General features: G+C 34.2%; 1 protein-coding gene across 1 annotated transcript in view; it reads right to left on the bottom strand.

Moving 5' to 3' along the window:
* LOC149086485 (uncharacterized) overlaps nt 1-27860 on the bottom strand; it is a 112809-nt gene that overhangs the window by 9518 nt on the left and 75431 nt on the right. Inside the window, exons 30-52 of the mRNA XM_089255922.1 lie at nt 24996-25207; nt 24644-24905; nt 23757-23915; nt 21952-22122; nt 20331-20495; nt 17961-18155; nt 16067-16342; nt 14590-15152; nt 14046-14239; nt 13054-13433; nt 12087-12252; nt 9726-9974; nt 9407-9607; nt 8564-8808; nt 8335-8430; nt 7668-7880; nt 7149-7416; nt 6855-7045; nt 6386-6559; nt 5404-5565; nt 5136-5294; nt 4637-4933; nt 3287-3488 (exon numbers count right to left, since the gene is read on the bottom strand). Coding sequence (XP_089112048.1) covers nt 3287-3488; nt 4637-4933; nt 5136-5294; nt 5404-5565; nt 6386-6559; nt 6855-7045; nt 7149-7416; nt 7668-7880; nt 8335-8430; nt 8564-8808; nt 9407-9607; nt 9726-9974; nt 12087-12252; nt 13054-13433; nt 14046-14239; nt 14590-15152; nt 16067-16342; nt 17961-18155; nt 20331-20495; nt 21952-22122; nt 23757-23915; nt 24644-24905; nt 24996-25207 — 5200 coding nt within the window. The remainder of the gene's footprint in view (nt 1-3286; nt 3489-4636; nt 4934-5135; nt 5295-5403; nt 5566-6385; nt 6560-6854; nt 7046-7148; nt 7417-7667; nt 7881-8334; nt 8431-8563; nt 8809-9406; nt 9608-9725; nt 9975-12086; nt 12253-13053; nt 13434-14045; nt 14240-14589; nt 15153-16066; nt 16343-17960; nt 18156-20330; nt 20496-21951; nt 22123-23756; nt 23916-24643; nt 24906-24995; nt 25208-27860) is intronic.

Here is a 27860-nt window from a genome sequence, read left to right as displayed (position 1 = left end):
ATATAGTATGAAAAATTAGTGTTGGTCTGATTTCTATACTTAAGTATACTTATCTTTAGAATTTAACATTGTTCTCAGTCATATTTTTAAAAATAATATTTAAACCACTAACTGTTAATAAAATAAAAATTAGATTGCGCTTCATATTCTACATATGTTAACATTTTAAGGGGAAAATTTTAAAAAAAAAGTAAAAATCTGATTTTTATCAACCCTGCTTTACCAGAAATTCCCTAAAACCAAAAATGCACACTTATTTCACAAATTTAAAAATTGTGCTGATATGAGATACAATGCAATAATTACTTCTACTACATATTTCTTTTCTTCTCTAGTTAGGCCAGATTTTTCATTCCATTTATAATGTCATCTTTTACCATTTGTGATTTTTTAAACTCGTAAATCATTCTCCTAAGCAGCCTTTTTACCTATTGAACTGTCATTAGGGGCCATTCAAGTGTTACGTCATCATCGATGGGGGGGGGGGGGGGGGGGTCCGATTTGCTGACTTTTGATGACAAGGGGGGGGGGGTTTGGATAATGCTTATGTCATCAACCACCTTTTATGAAAATATGAAATATTTTTAATGGCATCTTTCTCGGTGCGCCAAAAATGAGGAGAAACCTTTCGATAGTTTGTGGGTAATTGAATTAACATTCCTCCTATTGATAAGTGCCACTACAGAGGAGCCACTTTAGTGATCTGGAAATGTGTCCGGGCTGCTTAAGTGCTCTGGAAATGTGCCCGGGCCACTTAAGTGCTCTGGAAATGTGCCCGGGCCGCTTAAGTGCTCTGGAAATGTGCCCGGGCCGCTTAAGTGCTCTGGAACTGTGCCACACATCACTTAAATCTGAGAATGTGCCGCGGGTAATTTGAGTGATGTAGAACCACACTGGGGGCCACTTAAGCGCTCTAAAACTACGTCACATGTCACTCAAGGGATCTCTAAATGTGTCACGGATCGTTTAAGTGTTCTGGAACTGTGTTCCGGGTCATCTAAGTGATCTGAAAATATGCCACGGGCCGCTTAAATGTTCTGGAATTGTACCACAGGACACAAGCGATCTGTAAATGTGCCACTTAGTTCATTTTTACGAAATTAGGTTTGAGAAGGGCAGGCTGCATCATATAACCCCCCAGAGCCATATTTGGTCCATGGGCAAAGGGCCTTTATGCGGTTTATCATTATATGGCTTAGAGGGTGGGTTGCGATGAATGTATTAAAGATAAATTTTGAGTTCATAGCCTTTAAATAACATTGAAATTAACAGAAATTGATTATAATAGCATATAAAGGTATTTTCTTTCAAAATTTCAATTTAAAAAAAAAAATTTTTTTTGCATTAAAAAAATAAATTTTTGACCATGGAAAGGGGACACGAGAGAACCCCCATATGCCCCCCCCCCCCGTGTACGTCTCTGATCCCACCAATATGCGTTAGGTTTCAGAGGGGCAGAGCTGATGACGAAATTTTCTGACAAGGGGCGGGGGAGAGGGTCAGAGTGTTGCTTACTTTTGCTGACAAGGGGGGGGGTCAAAAATGGCTAAAAATTTGCTTATGTAATACTTGAACGACCCCTTTGCTATGGAGCAGAACAGTGTTTTTTGGATTTTGTGAAATCTATCTCATTTGTGAGCTATTCTCTCCATTAATGTTTGATTTTGCATTTGTTTAACAGGGTTCTTAGTATTTCATTGGTCTGCAGTTTTATTTATAAGTTTTCTTTGTCATATCGCCCAATTTTTTTTCGATTTTAGAATCCTGTATTTTGAAAAATTTTGCATGCTGAAAAATCACACTCACTATCCAATGTTCACACTTGATCAAGGGGGAAAAATACTTTGCAGTTCCACGCATATCTTAATTTAACTCATCAAATTGCATTTGAGTTTTTAATTTAGAAGCTATATAATTCGCTTATTTTAATTTAGAAGCTAATATAGCTACAAGAATAAATATGAAATCATGATTGCAGAGAAAAAAAAAATGAAGCTTAACCTATCTGAATGAAGTTAATAAAACAGATAGTACTTTAAGATGCCAAGAAACAACATTCCAGCTGGTCAATTCAATCAATTCTTATTGATTCCAGATATTTAAGAATTATGAAGGTTTCTAACAACTGGCTGATGCGAAGATATATTTAGAAAAGTGAGAAAATTCATTTCCCTTTGTGGGGAATCGAACCCACATCCTTTCACTTTCTGGGTGAACACCCTAGACCACTAGAATACAAAGGCAACGACTATCTCAATCTTTCCTTGGAGCTTGAGTGCACTGAATGGGACCATACATCGATGGACGGCCTAATTCAGGCCGAGGCTCACAATTTCTGGCTTATCAGACTGCCATCAGATGGCAACTTATCCCAGGATGATGTCACTCTCTGCTATCCATACGAAGGTTTTTAAGAGCTGGCTGATGCGAAGATATATTTAGGAAAGAGAGAAAATTCAACTGCTTTGCGGGGAATCGAACCCATGTCCTTTCACTTTCTGGGTGAATGCCCTAGACCACTAGACTAAGAAATTGTGAGCTTTGACCCGAATTAGGTGAGACCGTCCATGTACGATCTTGTTCAGTGCACACAAGCTTCAAGGAAAGATTGAGATATTTGTTGCCTTTGTAGTATAGTGGTCTAGGACGTTCACCCGGAAAGTGAAAGGACATGGGTTCGTTTCCCTGCAAGGCAAATGAATTTTCACTTTCCTAAATATATCTTTGCATCTGCCAGCTGTTAAAAACCTTTGTATGGATAGCGGAGAGTGGCATCATCCTCAGATATTTAAGAATTGCTTGGAATCTGTATATAACTCTCATTTCCCGGCATACACTGGGAAATGCAATAATAAAAAAACTTAATCTCAAAATTGAACAGTTTCATTTGAAACAAACTGACATTGTTAAAGAGTTGTTTTGGATGAAACAGATATCATTAGCTGTCCTAATCAAATGAAAATCTTGATAAAATGGGTTTTTTTCCACGTATTATTGTATAACATGTAACTTTTGAGAGGGATGATACTGGATCAATTTGAAAATATTAACTTATTTGATGGTCAAGGAAAGTCAGGGAAATATTTCAGTCAAAAGTTGTAGGAACCCTGGAATTAACAGGGTTAAAATTTCCTGCTACTGAAAAAGTACTGATCATTGACAAGACATTGTTGATTCCATTCAAGACGTATTACCATTTCATAAAGAATTTATATTGGACAGGCTTCACTGTACTTTTTTTATTAACTGTGAGTTGTCATGGCATTCATGACTAAAAACTACTAACCTGACACAGATCATCCAGATTAATAGAACTAATAGAATTATAAATATCACAGCTCCAGCTATTCCACCGGCTATGTACACAAACTCTGCTTTATTGTCACAGCGAGTTCCATGAAAATTTGTGGCACAATGACAGACAGGTTCGTGTGTTTCAGAATTGACTTCACAGGTCGCTCCATTCATACAATAGTCTTCACAAACAGCTATAAAAGAGACATTAGAACAAAAAACTTTGAAGTTGAATTATTTCAAGAATAATCAATTACATCATTGTTGATTTTAAAAAAACTCTTAGTGTAAGTTTCAGAGTTGGAAGTAAGAGTTTCAACTTTTTATTTCCAAGTCATGCTGATACAACATACATACTAAGTCTTTTACTTCAAAAATTTTTATATATGTTACCACCAAAGTCTGGCCACACCATACATTGAACGGACTTCAAGCACCAGCCAGTTTATGGAGTGCCAGACTGTTGGACATTGGCCTCTTCCTTGTTTCAGCAATAAGTATTTTTGAACCCGCTTTCAAATACAAGGACAACCCCTCCACTTTTATGATAAAAGAAAGGAGGGGAGGGGGGTGATATTTTGTTCAACATAGGGTGAAATAAAAAGAACAAAATTAAAATAATGATCACAACCACCTCTAATATGAACATTTTTAGAAATTGTAATTATATTATTCACATGTAGAGTACATATGACTATGATAATGATTTTGTGGAAGATATATACTATTTGTGTGCATTTAACCCTTTCACATTGCTGACGGTACTTTAAAGTTAATTTTTTAACTCCATAACATCTACATAAATTGTTAGGCGTTTGGTATTTTGATGGGCTGTAAATTACATGGATGTAGGTATTTTGATAAAGGCCATATAATTACTTTATGATTACCAGGTGACAGCACAAGTGTGGCGGGCAACTAGTTTTTTTAAATATGTTAGCTATAGAAATTCAATTAGATGTTTCACTCCTACAAAAGTGTAATTTAGTAAAACAATGCTTTTACAAAATGTTTCCTAACAAATGTGTAAAACAAATGGCTTCATTTGCAGTAAAATAAATTTTCATTATAATGTATTACAATTAAATTATTCACACCTTTGAATTCATATTTTTTATTTCTATCACAAGCGTATAGTGCCTGCTAAAACTTTCAAGTACCAGGTTAATAAATTTGTTGTGTAATAAATAATTTTTTGAAGAGAAAAGTTTTTAAATATTTCTAGGCTTTAATTAGAACTAGATTGACCTGCCAAAAAATGTACATGCTATTTATTTCAGTTTTTTCATAATGTGATATAGTGAGAGGGTTAAAATAAAACCAATTTCAAATTTTTACTCACAAACACATTCACCAGTTCTGTTTTCAATCCTGTACTTTGGTTGGCACTCGCAAGCATATGTGTCTGTATCTTCTCTGAACACACAGAAAGCATTGGCTTGACAAAGTCTCATTTGTCCATCCACAAGGCAAGGATTTGTACAGTTACTTGCTGACATTGCACCTCTTCCAGCTGTTGTAGTATCCTGTGGGCAGTGCTTGCATTCTGAATCTTGTTGCTCATAATCCATGTATGTACCTTTAGGACATGGAAGGCAGTGCCTGGTATTGTCCATGTGATATCCAGGACCACAAAGTTCTGAAAAAATTAAAAACTTTTTCAATAGAGCACGAAAAAACTATTTTTTTGGTACACTGAGATTTTGATACACACCCAACAGATATCAGTATGCACCAAACCATTAGAAATTTCTCAGAGGAATGTTACTTGTGTGCAGAATATGACTGTGGTGCTACAAAAATGATCAAATGAAATTATCATAATATATGATTATAATTACCTTCTGAGCATTCAGCTTCCGACTTGGCCCCAATGGAAGGTGTAGTCCGATGTTCAGGACATTTAAAGCAAGAAGGAGCTCCTTTTGGTCTGAAGAAACCTCTTTTGCAGGGTTCACAACTTCCATCCATTGCAAGCTGGTAACCAGCTTCACACTCCTCTGTAATTATTTAGAAGTTTTGTTTAACTTTATGTAGCTTATTAAAATTTCTTATTAAAAAAAATAACTGTCATGAAAATTTTTAGTGGAATTTCTGTGGCAAACATACCTCTGCATTCTTGAGAAGATACAGCTTGATTGCTTTTGGTTGTCAAATCCTGCCCACATGGAATGCAGTCGAAAGCCCCAGTGTTTGGTTGATAGAACCCGTAACCACAAGGACGACAGAGATTAGTGATCTCGTCATAATATTTCCCAGGAGAGCAGCGCTCTATGTAAATATGGAAGAATAAAATTCAATTTTATAAAATTTTAATTACAAAGATGTTATTGCTGCATTTTTTATCATATTTTTATAATAAACACAAAGATACTCTGGATATACACATTTACAGATTTTTTTGAAAAATTAAAGTTCAGAATTTAAAGTTTAGTTTCATTTTATTAAATATTATTCTTTTTTATCTTAACAGAAAATATGTTTTATTTAAAGTGAAAATGAGTTTGTTTTAAATAACTGTATGGTATGCATCTAAAGAGCATCAAAACATTAGTTACGTTAATTATTATTATGACAGCAAGACAAGTTGCATTTTATGCTGTCAAAAACAAGGAAAATGACTCGTGTTGCGTAGGAATGTGTGTGCGTTTCACCTATGGGCTGATTTGATTCAGATTCCAGAGCTAGTGAATACAAAACTGCATATTAAAGTGTTTATCAGTAATACTAGTTTTTGAAAGATATCCACACCAGTACTAGTTTTTATTTATGAATTTGCTTCACACCGCATAAACTTTCAACTATGATAATATTGAGGAGCTTATTTTCAAAAAGGAACATTTCCACGTTCAGTAAAATGCAGTAGAAGTAAAAAACATACTTATGAAATAGACTGCTTTACAAAAGTGGAAATAGTCCAGAAGGTAGCATATAGAAGTAGAATAATATTTAAATATCAAGTTGGAAAGCGAAAATTGAATGAAAAAATGAATTTTAAAAAGGGAAATGTTCCCTTTTGAAAATAAGCTCTTCAATTGATCATATACAAAATGCACATGAGAAATTCAGATTTTCCTTTAAAACAACTTACTTTTACATTCTTCTATAGACCTGGCTCCAGTGGATGATGTTATTCCTTGGGTGCCATCGATGATCGGACAAGATTTGCATGTAAGGTGACTAGTTTCATCCTGGTAGGTTCCCATCGGACAAGAAAGACAGTTCTTTGTGTTATTATCATAATATGTGCCAAGGCCGCAGTCAACTAAAAAATAAAATGAAATTATAAACTAGATATAAATGAAATTATAAACTAGATATAAATGAAATTATAAACTAGATGTAAATGAAATTATAAACTAGATATAAATGAAATTATAAACTAGATATAAATGAAATTATAAACTAAATTATTAGCTACCATCTATTGAAAAAGAACTAATAAATTATTTTTCTTATTTTTTAGAATTATATTTCAAAAAAATTGTGTGTGTATTTTTGAGTCATTAATCGTGTATCATTAATCGTGTATCTATATTAATTAATTTTCTTAAACATACCACAGAAAGGTGCCACAACCACTTGACCAGGAGAACAAGAATAATCAGTAACCATTTGAAGGGATGTGAGATCAGGAACTACATTTGGTAAAGTATCTTTAATATCAAAAGCTGAGTTTTGAAGAATAGCTGACTCCAAAACTCTCTGTATAGTTGATTGTTGTTGACTATTAATATTGATTACAGGATCCCTATGTTAAAAATCAGAAAGTTTAGTGTGAGGTGCTATAAAATAAAAATTTATCTTCAGATAAAAACGATATATTGTGTGGATGAATGAGCAAATGAACTTACTTATTTGCTGGAAAAGAGATTTCAACGATGTAAACTTCATTTGAGTTCACTTGTCGTTTCACTATACCCTGTTTACTGCACTGAACATTGATATGTAATCCAGAACAAGATCCCATGATCTCATCAGTGCAAATTCTCCAGTCTCTGTTGACTTTTAATAAGTTACTTTCTATCCTAGAAATGAGTACTTTCCTTCCAGATTCAGAGCATACAACTGATGATGGGAAATTCATAGCTATCTTGAAGATTTTTTGTGCTGGCTTTTTCGCTATTCAAAAAATGATTTAAAAAAAAATTAAAGGAAAACTGTTTAGATTGCATACACATATACAATCCTGAAGCTAGAAATTAGTACTCATTATACGGTAGGATTTTTGTGTCCATGGTTTTAGTAATTCACTATTTCGAAAATGATGTGCATGTGCATGGTTAATTGATATAAAGAATCAGACGAACTTGCTCTTGGATTGTCAAAAAATATTTCTTTTACATCCCTATATGATTTTTTTTTCTACTTACGTGCACATGATGGGAACACCAGGGATGAACCAGTTCCTGAATGCGGATGCCATATGCCATCAGCTCCACATATGTAAAATTTTGCTACTGGCTGTGAAAACTCCAAATCCATATCACAATTGATGGTACAAACTTTGAAACGGCCGTTGGGTCCCCAGTCTGAGCAATGATGTTGGCCATTCAGTGGTGGCTTTGGGAGCGGACAGAAATCTTCTACAAGATTTAGAATAAAGAGGAGAAATTTTAAAATACTACAAAAAATAATAAATTAAAATTGAAAAAAAAATTTAGCATGATAAATTATATATGTGTACTTCTTTTCTAATAAACACGCGCTACAGCTTATACTACCGTTCACCGATAAAACGTTTTTATATGCATAACAAAACAGACAGCAAAAAAAGAAAAAAAAAACTGTTTTGTATGGAACTGATTTTTGATCTATTTTTTAATGTAATTTGATAGAATATGAGATTTTTTTTTCAATTATTTGTTTAGTTTTAATTTAGTTCTAAATCACTTTAATTTTGAAAATGCAGACATAGAAATAATTAAATTTTATTATCTGTTGCTATATTACTTGTGTTACACATTTTATCCACAACAAGCACAAAAATAAATAATTTGAGAACTGCTATAACAAGTTTGTATATGCTGATCCACTAACTTAGAACATGTATACGGAAGTCACATCTGGCTGTATTTCCTTCTGTATCTTTGGCAATGTAAGAAAGTTGATGGATTCCTCTACTCAAAAGTTGGCCTAAATCAGAGTAAAAGACATACTATTTCAATACTAAAAAATACAAAATCATACTATTGCAATCAAAAATTATGCTGAAAATCAAACAGATTTTAAGTTGTAATTAATTAGAAGGTGCATTGCTACTGCCCACCAGGAGTGAGTCCTTTGTGCTCCATCACATAAAGTGTTGGAACAGAGTCAACAAAAGCTGGTTCTTTCCATGTGACTTTGGCACTCGCATTGGGTGTAATGACCCAAATATCAGAAGGACATTCGAGAGTCTTTGGTGGCATTTTATCTTGCGCTTGAATAACACATGATTCTCCAGTGTAACCGATTGGACATACATATTCACCACAAGTTCCGGGACCCTCTCTTTCCACTGTGCCATCCACTCTGAAATTTTGAAATTGTCTATATAAGTAGAACCATAGTAATATACAATAATCAGTGTTTGAACAATGTTGAATGAGCATCTCTACCTCATTTTAAAATTTTTAATGTGTTTCATAAAAATACAAATAATAAATAACTACACATATTTTGAATCCATAAAGAAACTTTGTTCTGTCACTTCAGAGGTAAAAGGGTAGTAAATTGCTCAATGATGATCAATCAGTGTTGTAAATGATAACCAAGTGACTAAGGTGAATTGCATACTTTCAACAAGATTTTTTTTCACTCACTTGTATCAAAATTTCTACATTATGCTAATTAACACGCATTGAAACTGACAAGATATGGTTTGAAATTATTTGAAATTGACTCACTTGAAATAAAAAATAGAATTCATTTGAAATAATTTCAATTATATATATTGCTACATTATATTATTAATGTAAATTTTAATTTTATTATTGCTTGAATGTAACTTTTATTTTATTCTTTCTGATAAAATGGCACTAACGTTTTAAAATAATACTTTTTGTGGGTTTTCAAAATACAGTTGCACAGCAAAGTTTCATTTAAATGCGACAAATTTCAAAATGCATACCTGTCATAGCCTGTCCATCGTAAAAGTAATCCATTGAAAATCACTGGTGCATTTTTGCAGCTTCGGAACTGTGTTGGTATTTCATAAGACATATCAAGAGGTCTATTCCAAATGTTTACTCGACTGATACGACCATGAAACCCAGCAGAAGTTGTAGCACGATTTTTGTCATCCAGTGGTGATCCCAGATTTACCCATCCACTTGAAAACACAATATAGCATAATAATCATTTAGTAAAATAAAAATGGCGCTCAGAAAACTTTTAATTTGAATTTACCTTCACTAAGTATATTGTTTAATGCATGAATCATAACTTACAATTCTGGCAAAACAACGTCTTGAGCATAGCCTGTAACAGTTCCTGCTACTGCAGCATCAGTGATAACAGACACAGTGCCAGTGTTTCCATTCCACATGATGACAATGTGATGCCATTGACCATCATTGATTGGCACATTTTTCAGATATGGTATGAAAGCATCAGCTGATACATCAGAAAACAATGATATCAATACACCAGTTTGATCTGCTTGCACAAGGACCTTTTTACCCGTGAGGTGCAAAGACCTGAAATAAAAATGTCATATCAATGTGCCTTGAATGTGTTTTTATACAAATAGCACTTTAGGAATTTTATTATTTCTCAACACAAAAAATAATCTGTAAAAACCGTGCTAAAAAATTTATAATTTCTCAAATGGTAAAGAAAAAGAAGCCATGTGAAAATACAATGATACTCAGTTGATACATAACATCAAATGATATATAACATAATAATAACAACATATTTAATTTGTAATTATAATGAGTTTTTGTTGAATAACTGTATATTCTTGATTGGTCAAAATTGATTTTTTTTGCTGTGCACAGGGAATAGATGATTTTGGTATTGTTCATTTTCTGGGAAGAGATAACATGAATTGTGATGGGGGGGGGGGGAGTGACATTAAAAGCAGAACAGGCATTTCAGTTAAGTATATACAAGGTTACTGACTTTATTAATAATTATGATATGATCAACTCTAATTTCCTTTGTGACTGATTATTGCCAACATGAATTGAGCTAAGAAACTTTGCACCAGTATCTTGGAGCACATACATTTTGATAGCATTGTTAAACAAAAGGATTTTACACTTTAACTGAAAGCATTAAAATCTTTCAGTTGGATACATTTTACTTCAATGGATTACAATCTTTTCAGCTGCATTGAAAGAATGAAAACCATTTTGGGCCACATTGTGAGAAAAAGAACTGCTTTAAAATACAGTTATAAGAACACATAGAAGCAAAGCCTATAATTTCATGTCAAATAAAATAAGCCTATTTCTTTTTCAGGAGGCAAAAAAAAACTGAAATTTACTGGAAACATCATTAAAAATACAATTAAATAAATTCAAACGCAGATATATATTTTCTAGATATTATGTTCAGGTAAATTTGGAAAGAAAAATAATCTAGTCTCCGCCAGGACTCGAACCCAGGCCCTCTTGCAAACCAGTCAAGCATGCTACCATTTACACCACTGGAGACATGATCCTGCTCCTGCCTTCCATGGAGACCAGATGACTTTTCTTTTCGATATCCAGAAAATATCTGTTTCCTTGATATCTTGGGCTGAGGAAAAAGCTATCTCCCAAGTAAAACCAATTAGAGTGAGATAGATGGCTTTTTTTCTCAGCCCGAGATATCAAGGAAAAAGTTATTTTCTGGATATTACGCTGAGGTGAACTCGGAAAGAAAGGTCATCAAGTCTCCGCCGGGACTCGAACCCAGGCCCTCTTGCATACTGGGCAAGTTGTTTGTTTGTTGTTATTTTCTTGCCCGGTATGCAAGAGGGCCTGGATTCGAGTCTCGGCAGAGACTTGATGACTTTTTTTTCCAAATTCACCTCAGCATAATATCCAGAAAATAACTGTTTCCTTAAAACCAATTAGTTATGCTATTTTAATGAAGCTTATTTGGCTGCATTCACAGCTCTCCTGAATCAAATGAGGGAAAGCAGAATGGACATTTTTTTCTATTCAGGGATTTTCTAGAAATTTATAAGCTGATCTCAAACACAAACCAAACTTTTTTAAAATAACCTGTGGGATTTAATTACAGATTGTTTTATTCTTGTTCATTCAACAACACCAACATAAGTTACAAACAATATCTTTAGCTCTTCTAATCTATACCTTTTTTGAAAAGGATAAGGTATTCTACTTAAAGTAACTGAACAATATACCAGTTGATCCACAAAATTAACAGCTGTATGTCAATGGTGTCAGTTGGCTATAGCGTGGCAGATATGTTTAAATGGCAACAAGCAGCAGTTATGGAATCACTACTGAGTCACCTGTCAGTGCTGAAAAAAATTCCATATCCTGCACATTTTTATGAAAACAATGCATCATGCTACAGTAAGTAGCATGATGCAGTTAAGTGTATACTTTTGAATTAATAAATTTTGACTTTCACCTATAGCTTTCAGATCAACCGGTATATTTACTGCATCATTCTACATAATTCTAAAACTTTCATCGATGTTTCTTGCTTTTGTTTTCTTTATTCTAATTATCACGCATCAACAGCTTAAAATTCATGCTCAAATTTTTACGTGTAACATACTTTATACATATGAAAATAAAATTTGCAGAAAGTAACAAATTTGTAGAGAAAAAAATATGACTACTTACTCAACACTATACAAGGTGAAATACACACCAGTAGATTCATGAGTGTTGTACTGAATCCACATGGCTATTGAAAGACTAGATGAACCAAGATCAAATGGAGCAGCCAAAGCCACACTTGAAGACTTGCTTTCATCATTGATATATAAATCATAGTCAATGCTGATAGCTGAAATAGATAAATTTGACTCTTAATATCTTTACATAAGACTTGGAACTGTTCAGGTTGTCCATTTAAGTGTATAGACAACCATACTTTCTAAATAAAGGTTATTATTCATCAGGGTTGGGTTTTGGGTTATGAACAGTGTATACAAAATACTTATATGCTTTAAAGTAATTTCTTCTCACAATAATTATCTAAGAAATTAATAATAATAAATAGTATAAGAAAGTATTTATTATTGTCAGATTAGTTTTCCATATATGCTGGAATTTGGATTTATCAAGTACATTTATTTTATTTTATTTTTTTGCTCATCAAAGAATCTATTCTATTGTACAATTAAAAGTCTGGCTCTCATTTTTTATCACATAGCATCAGATATAATAAGTATTTAAATAATTTTACCCATTTAAAAAAATAAAAATGATTTCTGAGCCTAGAGTGTGCAAATCTGAAATTCAAAAATACTCTTGCAATCAAAGCTCATCAACCAGACTCACAAGTCAAAGCATTGTTTGTACATTCATTCTCAGCTGAATTTGTAAATTAATGCAAAAAAAAAAAAACAATAATAATATAAATACCAAATATTTTGGGAAAAAAATTCATGATGTGGCAAAAAAATTCTGCAACCAAACAATGTAGATTAGCTGAAATTATTAAACACTGAAGCAGTTGCCACATTAAAAAAAAATTTAATGTAAAACTGCAATATAAAAAACAAAGATATGTTACCAGTCAAAGGATAAATCCAAGAAAAAAATTTCAAATTTTCAAAATCTATTTCACAAATGGAACACTCACGTTTACGACAGTCTTCACCCGTGAAATTGAAAGCACATTTGCAATAGAAACCGTTAGTCAAATCAATGCAGTTTGCTGATGGTGGACAAGAGTTTGGCAAGCAATCTATAACATCATCTTCACAAAAGCTTCCAGTGAATCCAGGTGGGCAAATGCATTTGAAAGTCTCACCAATGTCTTCACATGTTGCGCCATTTTGACACACATTTTCTTCACAGGCATCATAGTCTAGCTGACAACCTAGACCAGTGTATTCTGGTGGGCAAGTGCAATTCAATCCACTTCCATAATCATTGCACTGTCCTCCATGCATGCAAGGGCTTCCTATACACCGTTCTGGTGACGTTTGACAACGCTTGCCATCAGTACCAGAAGGGCAGCTAAAATAGAAAAGAAAACTTTTTAAAATCCATATAAGACAAAAAATAGATATTTGATTGAGTTGCCACTCGATTTTGTGAATGACACGTCATCATGAACTAATCCTCTTGTCCAAACAATATACCATTTCTTGGAACAACTTTCCCATTTACAAAATTTTGATCTTATGAATTAATTGTTCAATTTCATAAAAACAAACATAGACTGTATATGTATTCACAAATGTGTTTGTGATTCAACAAGTACCCAACTAGGGCATTAATGTTTTTCCCAAACATTAACTATTCCCCCAAATATATTAAACTTCACTTTCAAGCAAATATTAGGTTTGTTAGTGAGATTAATGTAATTGGATATTCAAGACTCTGAAACATGAAAGTAAATAAGTCATATATATATTCAGTGCTCTCAAGTTGCTGCTCCACTCCCACATATTTTAAGTACTTTCACAAATACAGGTAATAATTGAATGAAAAATATCAACATTTTCATGATCACAATATTCTGTGCCTGAATCCTCTTTTATCATAGTTAACATTAGGTAACTAAAAGTTATAACAGTTTATGAAAGATGTAACTCAAAACATAAAACTATAAAAAGATGTACTTACACACAAAAATAATCTTGGAACAGGTTGATACATTTGGCATCATTGAGACAAGGATCACTGCCACATCCCCCTAAATCTTGCTCACAGCGATCACCAGTCCATCCTTGAGGACACTGACATCTGAAGCCATTCACGGTGTCAGTACATATACCATTATTCATACAGGGATTAGACATGCATTCATTGATATTAAACTGAAAAAAAAAGTGACAAATACTGTTACTGGAAGGTTTTAGCATATGATAGTATGGATGGGAAAAAAACCACAATTACAGTAAAACCTGTCTACATTTGACACCTATGGTTCCATTAAAATCTGTCCAAGTTACAGAGGTGGATAGGATTACGGCTAGTTCCAATGGATACCTTTCAGTACAGAGAGGTGTCCAAGTTGATGGATTTTACTGCATTAGCAATGAGATAGATAATTTTCATGGTTCTATAAAAACCAAAACAATGAGCGATCATGTAAAATTTATTTATATTTATTTCTTCTGAATTGTTTAACTTGGTATCTGGAAAATGTGCCTAAATTTATAATTACCTCACAAAGTTCACCTGTAAATCCAGGATTGCACATACAGCGAAAAGAGTTGTCTAAATCAATGCACTGATCAGTGCCACTAGGATTACAGGGACTGCTGATACATTCATCAACTTCAGCTTCACATTGTAGACCAACATAACCTGGTCTACATTGGCACGCAAACCCATTAATGAGATCAAAGCAAGTTCCACCATTTTGGCAGGGTGCAGATTCACACGAGTCTATTGGATGCTGACATCTTGATCCCGTAAAACCAGCATCACACTGACATTGGAAGCTGTTGACCAAATCGGTGCAATGGCCCCCATTGAGACAAGGATTGCTTGTACAGTCATCAATGTTAATTTCACAAGAAGGACCTGCCCATCCTGGTTGACATATGCAATTATAATAAAACAAATGATCAATACAGATTCCATTTTCACAAGGACCAAAAGCGCAAAGATTGTATTTCATCTGACATCGTTTTCCACCAAATCCAGGAGGACAATCACATTCATAATCATTCAGAAGATCTGTGCAGTTTGCACCAAGTAAACATGGTTGCTCGGCACAATCATCTGCGTAAAAGAAAAATTGTATTTTAAAATCATATTACTTAAAATATTTCTTGTTACATGTATCATGTCATCTTTCATTTAAATTCAAAGTTTTTCCAATGGTTAATTCGTTAAGATGGATACCTTGCCACCTTACATCAAAAGGATGTGCAACTTCATAAACTCTTGATTCAGTCATGGTGTTGACTAGAAAGCATTGTGTGTTCAGTTCAGCAGAATAGTAAACCAATTAGTGTGTAAACTCTGGGATCAAGTGAAGTTGATATACTAACTCTTGATCTCAGAACACATAATCATACAAACTGCACTGGCAGAAATAGGCTGTCCTATGCTTTCGACTTCTAAACTGATTTCTGTGAAAATCGTAGAGAAAAGTCTAAAGTTTTTCCTCAAAATACCAATAGCTGTAATAAATGTTTCCATACCATGTTCGCTATAGCCATATTTTATGGTTTGTCATGAACCAATTTTTTTTATTTTGTCCTTGCATACTGAACTACTATTTTCTATTATATTGTACTAATTTTAAATTCAAAATAATTCCTGGCATGCAAGCATACATGGCACATATAAAAATGAGCAAAAAAATTTTGCATTCCCAAATACTCCATGCCAAATATTGTCAAAAAATATGTAAATAAATGTATTTTAAAAATATGTATGATTATATTAAAAAATAAATATAAAGGCTTTTAAATAAATGCATAATTCAAACTCAGAAATACTGAAAAAAAAATGAAAACCTAAACTTCATTCCATAACTACCTGATAAGCAATGTGCAGAAAATATAGAATAAAGTTCATATAAAAACATTCACACCATATATTTCATGCTAATTTGATGTGATTACCTTTTTTGTTAATTTCATGCTGATAATATGACTATTTATAAAAATCGAATGAGTCATTCTTACCAATATTGACCTCACACTTGGAGCCTGTTAGACCCGGAGGGCATTGACACTTATATCGACCTTGTTGAAGGGGAATGCATGTTGCTCCTCCAAGACATGGATTGTCACCACTAGTACAGGGATTAACCGTGATATTACAGGATGGACCTTCATAACCCATTCTACATAAGCAATTGACAGTACCTAATCCTGGCATATCCTGACACATTGCTCTTTCCGGACATGAGCCATTTGTGCATTCACTCATTTCCTCTTGACATTGTAGACCTTTATACCCTGTGAGCAAAAAAAAACAAAAAAAAAACATACTCATTATTGTCAATACTTAATAAACTGTGAAACACATGGATAAATTTTACAGCACAAAGATAATGTCATAGCAATTTAACAGATTACTAATATGCAGACTTAGGTGATTATATGATAATCCAGACTTAGGTGAATTCAGAGCAAAGAAATTTTTTTAAATTAAAAATGCTCAATCCAAATCAATGGCAAAAATTCCCACCAGTAGAACCATGATTTTGATAAACCAAAACATTTCACTAGGGTCAAAGAAGTGATTTTGAGTATGTAGTGAAATATATCTGTTGCACAGTAAATGTGAGAAATCTTGTTATTATACATGATAACCAACAATTATGCATATTACCCAAGCGCCATTTGTAAATTTGATAAATTTCCCTAAATTAATCACTTTTACTGGCAATTATGTATAGTACCCACAAACATTGTTGGTAAATATAATAAGTCCTAAAAAAATTATCACTTTTAATGGCAATTATGCATAATACCCAAGCATCACGTCATTTGTAAACGTGAAAAATCATACTATATGATATACTATATACATAATACATGTATCATATATATATACATGCATTGTATCATTACATCGGGGTGCGATCATGAAATTCCTCATCATTATATTGGGGTCCGATTATATTCATCTCATATAGTAGACTCATTTGGAATTTTTAATATTTATCAAATTCACTAATTACATTAGCATATTATGCATAACCACTGATAAAAGTGATAAATTTCAAATATTCATCAAATCTACCATCAACACTGGATTATTAAGCATAGTCATCGGTAAAATTTATAATGTTTTCAGTATTTATCAAATTTACCTACTGCGATTGGGTATTATACATACTCTCCACTTTAAGTGATAATGTTTTTAGTATTTATCAAATTTACCAATGACAGTTTTGTGGGTATTATACATACTCACCAGTTAAAGTGATAAATTTATTAAACTTACCAAGATGATTGGTAAATATGCATAATAACTAGGGCTGGTCCAATTAATTGGTCAATTGTTAATCGCAGTTAAAAATTTTAGTTGAGTTAATCAACACGATCAATTCAATTAAAATCTGATTAAAAGTTTTAAATTTAACTTGATTTGTTCAATGAAACTAATTGGATGTCTTAAATTATGTACCTACATATAGTGGATAAATGACCATATTTAAAAATATTTGAATCAATATTTTGATCACATTTTTTAGTATGGTGAAATGCAATTTGATTCAACGAAAGCTGGTGACTTCAGTTTAAATTGAGTTCGAAGGCTAAAATTTATTGTCTCCATTATGAACAGTAGTTTTTTCCTATTCTTTCCAGCATCAGCTCCTCTCCTCACATTTACCATTTAGGCGGGGATATATATGTAGTAAAACAAGCAACAGTATGTAAAATTGCAATACCCCAACCCCGAATGCCCTTATTCATGGTCCCACCTATAGTATAGCTTTGGGGGTATTGCTCTGTTTACATTAACCCAAAAAATTTCTAATATGGATATCTAAGAACAATCTATCTAGTAAACCATATATCTTCATAAAGTTATGCTAGATAACTATTAAAAAAAGTTGTGTTATACCTGGCTGGCACTGGCACATGTATCCTTGAGGAAGGTCAACGCAAGTTCCACCATTATAACAAGGGCGACTAGCACATTCATCAATGTCAATCTCACAAAATTGACCAGAAAATCCAGCTGGGCAATAACATTTAGGTATGTGCCTCTGCACAAGACAGACTCCTCCATTTTGACATGACTGTGCATTACACTGAACTGCATTGAAAAATGAAATGTCTGTAAGTCATAGTTTCATAAATGTCAAAAAATTGACTGAATGTGCATGCATAACCAAAATAACAGTTTATCGCAGCGAATATACCATATACAGTGATACCTTGGTTAACGAATGCATCAGCTTACAAATTTTCCAGCTAACGAATATATATATATTTTTTGTGATTTTTCTGCCTCAGATAACAAATGTGGATTCAGCTAACAAACATTTCCATTGACGTGGATGCATGCGTTAACATAAAACAGACACATCTTGAGCTGCATTTTGGCGCCAATCATCATCAGAATTACTCTCATTTGAGTCAGATTAACTCATGTCTACCTTGGAATTTTTTTCCAGATGTACCCCCCCCCCTTCTCTTTTTTGAATGTTTTTGCAGCATTTCATGTACAATAAAATATTTAGCTAATAGAAAACGAATTAAGAAAAGAGCTATGTTTTTAGAGCGCACATTCTTTCAGTGCAAGACTAGCATAGAACTGAATAGTATGGACATTCTAGGAGATTATCTTTTCTATCTGCATGTATCAGACACAGAAATGAGCTGACCAAATCACAAATGAATGGGGTCACCTACAAACTCAACTGGGTTGTGTTAACACCAGCTTTAGTAGACTGAAGCTGGTGTTAGTTGTGTACATTAGTGTAAAATACAACCATTTTCAGCATCTTGTCTACCTGAAAATTCTCATTTATCCAATTCTGAAGCTGTTCATTTTAGCCTTCACTCAGTATATGTCTTTCTATAAGTGCTCCTTTGTGTTTTAAAAACTTGTCTTTAAATTTTGGGCAGGTCGGTCCTGGAACAAATCAAACAATTTTCTATGGAAACGAATGGGAAATCCCTTTTTGGCTAATGAACATGATTCCAGAATGAATCATCTTTGTTAGCCAAGATATCACTGTATAGATAAGATACCTTGGGAATGTATATATAACCCTTGTAAGAAATAAACATTTTTTTCCCCAAAACATGCATATTTCTTAGGACTTATCACAGGTTTTCATTTTTTTCCATTTTGATGGTCCTCCAGTGCAGATACAGGGTGTTCAGCTTTTACAAAAGAAGGTTCATACACAAGTATATACCATTATAAAAAACTTTTTATTGTTTGTAAAGTTACAACTATGGCAAAATGAATAAAATTCTTTATAACCATTAATGTTCAAGTTCACATATTTAGTTTCAGGTTTGTAAGGTTCAAGGTCACATAATGTGCATTATCTTCAAGAAAAAAATTCTATCTGTCATGTGAACAATTTTATTGATTCACTTTTCATGGTTGATTTAAAATATGTGCTGAGTGTTTCAGAAAAATGTTTGTGGAAATTAACATAAATTTTGCAGTTTATTCTTGAAGTAACATATGAAAAATTACCAATAAATATAGAAGAATTTAGCTATGATATACCTCTTTATTAAAATAACTGAGTGCTGGGGGGAGAAACAATCAAAATTTTTATACAGCCCCTGAAAGAAATTCCCCCCTTGTAATATTCCAATTTAAATTCTTAATCAACACTACTTTTTATGATAGTTCAAATTTCCACTCTTTCAGCATGTGAAAAATTTGAATCAAAATTTCTGACATTTGATATTTCAGAAAATATAACATTAAATGTTATAGAGAAAAAAATTATATAATAATGGCAGGCACAAATATTTTTTTTTTACTTTATATTTCAGAGGCCCCATAGAAATTTTCATTTCAGTATTTACTCCAATAGTCATTTTAAGGTGTTGCCAATTACAGATATATTATTTCTAGCTGATCACTTTTTTGTATTTTATTTTAACTTCAGAATGAACCATAGAATGAATCACATTTTTGGGCCTACTAAATAATTCTTGTGATGGTCAAACTCAATTAAATGGGAAATAAATATGCTTGAACACTTGTTTGTACATATAAATTAGAAACTGATATAAGAACAATATTGAAGATGTATAAGAAGACTCAATCAAAATTCAAGATATAGTCAGTTGTCATCTTAATGGTTCCCTTCCAATTTACGTATGTTACAAAATCCCCAAAATATGAACCTCCACACATAAAAAGAAGTAATCAAAAAGAAAATGTTATACTTAACAACTGGTGAAAATTTTGTAAAAGATTGATGAAAATAAAATGAAAAACCATCAATAAATATACCCGCAGTACAAGCTTCTGGACTCAGTGCACCAGGACGCAAAGTTCGATGGCTGGCAGGGCACTCTTCACATTTTGTCTGTCCTTCTAAGGGCTGGTAGAAATTTGTGGGACATGGAGCACAAGGTTCAAGCCCAGTATCAGAATAGGTCCCAGCAGGGCAATTGGCTGATTAAATAAAGAGCAATATTACAATCTGTTTACTTGTTTAATATCTAACTATTACCAAAGGTATTAAAATGCTACTGCAATTTCAAATTTTCATGACTTTTTTCAATATTTTGAAAACAGTGAGAAAATACCCCTTGCAGAAAATTTAGAAGCCAATTATAAGAAAATATTTAATTACATTAAAAAAAATTGGTCTGTATTTGAAAATTAACAGGGTGAGCATTAAGTTCTGTGGATATAGTGAAATACAAAAAGTGATTGAAAAATTGTAATAACAACATTCTATATAATTATAACTATGTTTTGTATCATACTCATTATATATATATATTTCACAATGAAGCAAATGCATTGCATAAATTGATTTGCAAACAGGAAAATTTCAGAAAGCAACATCTTTTATATGCTTGTTTGTTAATGATACCTTATTTCATTCTAATCTTGTTTTGGGCTCATCAAAAACATATTTCATTAGGCAAACTAATTTTATTAATAAACAGAACTTGTTCAGATTTTTAATTCAGGTCATTGTATACTAATGTACTGCTGGAATAAAAAAATTCTGGTAAAAAAAAATTCCCAACCGTTACAGCAGATATCACTCTTCAGTGATGCATCTGGGTTCAAATATGTTTTTGAAATCAAAAGTATATATATTTTTTTAATAATGTGATCCCCCCAAATTCCCAAGAGATATTTACAATTTGTCCAGGGAATATGTGTATGTATACTTGATCATGTGCGTATAGGGTGTCCCAGAATTCTACCACCAAAATCATACGAGTGGTAATACCCCATACCAAGACAAATCATTTTTTCAATGGAATCCAGTGTAACAACCTACTTATTTAGGAAATACATGTATTCCGCAAAGCAGAATATGTCGTAATCTGCAGTCAATGCTACTGCAGAACAATCTGAAATAATTTTAAGAAAAATTTAAAAAACACATTTATGGGAATTTTTACTGCAGAACATTTCCAGTCAGTCAAGCGTTGGTTGCAGAACAATGCAAAACATTCTGTTTTGGGCAGTGTATTATTATGATGCCATTGTCCACATTTTGAGAACGACATTGAAATTTCATATTTGCATCATCAGCGTGTATAGAAATTTCATAATTCTATATAACCTTGTCTCAGTGTATTGGGCAGTAGCTAGGCAGGTGCAGCAGGTGCACCCGCACAGGGCCCACTTGGAAAGGTATCCATAATGGGTATAAAGGGGCCCGAAAATGGGCCAGAAGGGGGTCTAAATTCAATTTTTTTGCACAGGAATGGCTAACTATGGCCCTGTATATCACCATTGGTAACCACCTTGATGTCATTCTTGTTTTACTCACTACAATAAAATTTGAAAATTGTCTTTTTTTTAATTGAATTAATAAATTTTTGTTCTAAAAAAAATAATGTGAATTGAGAAAACTTTAGCATAATTTGAGTAGTTCACATACCTCTGCAATCATCAAGTGAATTAGCACCTGGCATATAAGTAAATGTGTTTGCTGGACATCTCTGACACTCCTTAAATCCATCTCGTGGAGGCATCGAGCTGAATGTGTTGCTTGGACACTGAAGACATGGAACTAAACCAGTAGGCGAATAGGTGCCATAACCGCAGACAGCTAAAAAATTTATATCTCAATGTCTCAAAGAAAATAAATAAACGTAACAAGTTGGCAAAAAAAAAATTAACTTGTATAACATAAATACTTGTTATCAGTTATTGAAACAAGAGCTGACACTTTAGTGAAAGCTATTACTGACAAATGTTTCAACTAAAAACAAAAATGTTTAACATAAAATTGCACAGTATACTTTGTACATAATAATATCATACTTTACAGCAGAAACTGTTAAAAAAAGAAGTATGTTTCAAAAACTTATGTACGTAATTATATTATTGTAGGAATGAAATTGTTGATTTACAGGTCTTATTCACACAGGTAAATAAAAATCCAAGTAATAAGAAAAACAGACGAATGAATCGTTCACCAAAACTCATAAAAGAAATTGTAAATTGACTCTTAGCATGTGAAATGAGAATTATCCACTTCACGTGCAAGCTTTTGTCAATTTGGAATATCTTTATTTGAGGAATTGGCAATAAATCTGGTAACCCTCTCCTAACCTAATGGCACCTTAGAGAAAGAAAGAAAGGGGCAAAAAATATAAAAGGAAAAACAGTATAATAGAATAAGTAGATAAGGGAATATTTTTTTAGAGTCACTTTTACTCTCACCCTATGAATTCTCTTTCACTCTCACACTCATAGTAGAACTAACTATACATATGAGAACTATACTATGTAAGAAACAAAAAATCACTAACAGGAGTACAAAAGAATGGGAGTGGGAAACACAGCAACTTTGATTCATAGGGTTACAATAAAGCTTTTTTACGTATTTTTTCAAACTGGGCACAACTCATGTCTATTGCCATGGGCAATTTACTATCTAGTGAGTTGTGCTGGAAGTGTAAGTGTGTGCACCTAACTGTCTGAGTGTGTATATAATGTTGTGTATGATTTTACAGTGCTGCCATCTATATTTCAGAAGTGAAGTTAGTGAAGTGTAATGACTGAATACTTGTACTGCTTGTAAGCCTGTTGCTCTCTGTGGTGAGACTTTTCAATGGAGAGATTTGCTCACATTTGCGCCTTGAAGTTGGGAACCACAGAAAATCAACTTCAGCCGACCACCATTGTGGAGACTGGGGCTTGAACCCAGGTTCCCACAATGCGAGTTCATCACTATGACCACTCGGCCACCACAGCAGCTTACAATAAAGCTTCAGGATAATGAGGAGAGGTGAAATAAAACAGAGAACTGGATTGAATTTATTTCACTGGCATTTGAACAAAATATTTTGTTTGGCCCATGATCGTAAAGGGGTTCAACTAGAAGAGACTATCTTATTATATCAATGCACTCAGCTAAAAAGAGTTAGTGTCTAAAACTTCACATGGGTGAAAAAAAATGTAAAGGAAAAATTAATTTTTTACTACTATTAGTCTTAGTCCCTTTTTTGCCACTAAGAGTCAATTAAGTTTTTCAAAAAAAAAACCTATAGAATACTAAAAAAAATTCAAAGTATCATATATCAACAGAAATATGTGAATTCTTAGTTTTTATATCATAAAGGACTTTTGAGGCTCTTTCAACCCTTGTTTTTCTTAATTTCAGCAATTTGGAAAATAAGATGATTTTTTTAATATTTTTTATTCAACAACGGAAAATTCTGGAGAAAAAATACTCACGAATACAGTCGATTAAGCTTTTGCTGCCTTCATGCTTGGTGAAAGTATTATCAGGGCATCTTCGACAAGACCCCTGCTTGGTCAAGTCTTGATAGAATCCATGAGGACATGGTAAACATAAATTATCTTTTGAAGCAAATGTACCAGCAGGACAATGCACTGAAAAAATATTCATTATTTCTTTTCAGTCATTCAATACTTCATGTAGAAAGATGAAAGGTATTTTTAGTTTGGCCTTTGCCTTGTGATGTCTTGTGATCGATAAGTAGTGATGATATGATAACATGCACAATGGTTATTGTCTGAACAAAGATAATGATAATATGGATATTAATATAATTAAAAGATTTAGATGATGATAATAATATAGTGAAGGCCCCCCCCCCCATATATGAATTAAGGTCTATTCACATACATCAGTCACAGTGTCTCCATTCTGGGAGATCTGCATCGATTCAGTTCAGAAAAATATTCTTCTTAGAAGCATATTCATTTACACTCGTCAGGCACAGTTCAGTATCCAAACCTGAACTGTTTAGAATGCATCAAATACTGAACTGATATCTGTGAGTAAACCTGTAAAGGAATCCCAAACCTGTTTGAATATGAGCAAATATCTATAGAGCTGTAAAAAGCTAAAATAAGGGGTTGCAGATTAAGAACTAAAATTTTAAAATTGATTATTTTATTTATAAATATTTTTGTTCCGGGATATGGGATTTTTAAGGAAATAATGAAAAAATAGACTTGTAATAGAATTTTAATAAGAATAAAACGAATCAATGTATGATTTAATTTCTGCTATTTTCCCTTTTTTGGCATTTTCATAAAAAATTTTTAAAAAATTAGCACAGTTTGGATTTTAAATTATATCAATGCATGCTTACAGCATCTTGGAACTTGATTATCACCAAGCATATTCAAGATTTCTCCTTCTTCACAAGAAAATCCTCTTTCAACTGATGATCGTACAGCTTGAAGACTAGGACAATAGCCAGTTGGATCAGTAACATTCAAAATTGATTCTATAATAACAGATGTACTTGGCACACTCAAGTCAAATATAAGACCTAATGTTGAACCACAGAGGTCATAAAGCAAAGTCTGTCTGACTACAGGGTCAATGCGTAACGTATATGCCACGGATACCTGAAATATGAAGAAAATGAAGTTATTTGATAAAAAAAACTGAACTTTTTTTCTTTTTCCCACAACTGTCATACATAAAATTTGTTATACCTCATTTTCATCTGTTAATTGAATGGAAGTATTATGGAAAGTGATGTCCATTTTCACGTTTACAGCAGAACACCTGTCAGACAAAACTCCATTCAGAGAGTCATAATAAGTAGCAATGCTGTTTGTGTAGAAATTCAAGCATTCAAGTGGCACAGGACTTGTTGCTTTGTAGCCAACTGCAGCGAGTACATCATAAGCAGCTTCATTAGTATCTACATGCAAAAAATGAAAAAAAAACCCCATAAAAAAGTGAATTTTTCATCCACTGAATACAAAGTGTGTATTTTCTTTATTTGTAATTAAAGTCTTGAAGTATGAACACTAAAAATGCTTAAAATAGGCACTATAAAAACAAAAAAAAACCCATTTATAATGGCAGAGGCAGGGGTGCTGTGGGTGCTAGAGCAACCCCTCAAAATTGATTCAGAAATAAAAATTTACCACATAAAACTCAAGGCAAGTATCCATAGGTTAAAACCACTTCTGATGCCCCCCCCCCCACTAAAATTCTACAATTTTGTTTTTAAACTAATTCACATACATGATTTTCTGGGCCGAACATTTTATCAAATACATTATGAAATAAAATTATGAATAACTTACCCTTTTGTTGCCCATCTTTTTACTTACTTATGGGTCAATATTTTTTTAGGGCATTTCAATATTCTACTACACTATCTACCAATAAGTATTTGGACACCTATGCAAATGACGATATCTGCGGTCCTGAGATACGTCACGCCCTCCGCCGGTATATATATCGTGTAGGAAACAACATCGGCATTAGTCGCATGCAAGATGCCGCGCAGTTCGGAGCTCTCTGATTTCGAGAAAGGTATAATTATCGGGTATCACAAAAATGACCGATCCTTAAGGGACATATCTAGCGAGCTGAAGTACCCAAAATCGACAGTGGCCTATGTGATTAAGAAGTGGAAGGTGAACTGTGATTGTCGGAATTTGCCCCGAGTCGACAGACCAACGAAACTGGGAGATAGAGACCGACGGGTGCTGTCCAGAGAAATTCGGAAGAACAGCACCCAACCGATGGCCCTCATCCGCGAGGAGTTTCAACAGGCATCCGGGAGTATTGTTTCAATGAATACCATCCGTAAGGAAGCACATCTGATTGGTTTTCATGGGCGTGCTGCTGCCCATAAGCCTTTGATCGCAAAGTCCAACCGCATTGCTCGGTTAATGTGGTGCAAAGCACATCGAAACTGGACCGTAGATCAGTGGAAACGGGTTCTTTGGAGCGACGAATCAAGGTTCACCCTCTACAGTTCGGATGGCAGGGTCTGGGTCTGGCGTCTGCCTGGAGAACGTCTCCTGCCAGAATGCATTGTGCCAACAGTCAAGTTCGGCGGAGGTGGAATTATGGTCTGGGGGTGTTTCTCCTGGTATGGACTGGGACCCTTGGTCCCCATTCATGGTAAACTCAACGCCGATGCCTACTGCACTATTTTGGATGACAATGTGCTTCCTACGTTGTGGCAGTTTTACGGGGTGGACCCCTGTTACTTCCAGGACGACAATGCCAGCTGTCATACTGCGAGGTTAACCAAGGCTTGGTATGGTGCCAATCGGGTTCATCGAATGGACTGGCCTGCCCAGAGCCCAGACCTGAACCCTATCGAGAACCTCTGGGATGAGTTGGATCACCGAATTAAGGGGTGCCCTACCCGTCCAAAATCGGTGAAGGAACTGACATGTCTTCTCCAAGCCGAGTGGAAGAAAATACCACTAGCCGTCACACAAGGACTTGTGGAAAGTATGCCCCGGAGGGTTCACGCTGTAATTGCCTCTCGTGGAGGCTCTACCATCAGTGGAAACGGGTTCTTTGGAGCGACGAATCAAGGTTCACCCTCTACCGTTCGGATGGCAGGGTCTGGGTCTGGCGTCTGTCTGGAGAACGTCTCCTGCCAGAATGCATTGTGCCAACAGTCAAGTTCGGCGGAGGTGGAATTATGGTCTGGGGGTGTTTCTCCTGGTATGGACTGGGACCCTTGGTCCCCATTCATGGTAAGCTCAACGCCGATGCCTACTGCACTATTTTGGATGACAATGTGCTTCCTACGTTGTGGCAGTTTTACGGGGTGGACCCCTGTTACTTCCAGGACGACAATGCCAGCTGTCATACTGCGAGGTTAACCAAGGCTTGGTATGGTGCCAATCGGGTTCATCGAATGGACTGGCCTGCCCAGAGCCCAGACCTGAACCCTATCGAGAACCTCTGGGACGAGTTGGATCACCGAATTAAGGGGTGCCCTACCCGTCCAAAATCGGTGAAGGAACTGACATGTCTTCTCCAAGCCGAGTGGAAGAAAATACCACTAGCCGTCACACAAGGACTTGTGGAAAGTATGCCCCGGAGGGTTGGCGCTGTAATTGCCTCTCGTGGAGGCTCTACCAACTATTGATTTTGAATAAAGTTAGTTTTTCTTTTCTATCACAGGTGCCCAAATACTTATTGGTAGATAGTGTAGTTGGAGATTATAATATGGATACTGGTAGAGAGAGAGGAGGTGAAATTCCTTCCATTTTGCTTTCACTGGATGATGTACTCTGTGATGGATTGATGATTAGCTCTTCAACTGTCAGATTGACCTTAACGTCCAGTTGCCATAGCTTCTCCTCCTCCTCCTCTATGGTATGAGAAATCACATTTCGCCAATTATCCGCTGTCACACCATCTAAAGCAGTAGCTAATAATTCACTGACTTCTAGGAGTTTGAAAGTTTTGTTGTTTTGACCAACAAATCCCTTAACTTGGCTCCAAATTGATTCTATTGGATTCAGCATCCAATAGTATGGAGGTACCGGAGAACTTTGTGACCTGCATGTTTTGCTACTTCATCTAAAACA

Source organism: Pholcus phalangioides, unplaced genomic scaffold, assembly GCF_987345545.1.
Source record: "Pholcus phalangioides strain wild (caught in Gottingen) unplaced genomic scaffold, Ppha-v1.0 ptg000004l_1, whole genome shotgun sequence".
Classification (NCBI taxonomy): domain Eukaryota; kingdom Metazoa; phylum Arthropoda; class Arachnida; order Araneae; family Pholcidae; genus Pholcus; species Pholcus phalangioides.
Note: the sequence above shows the minus strand (reverse complement) of the source record. Positions and strands in the feature narration are given on the sequence as shown.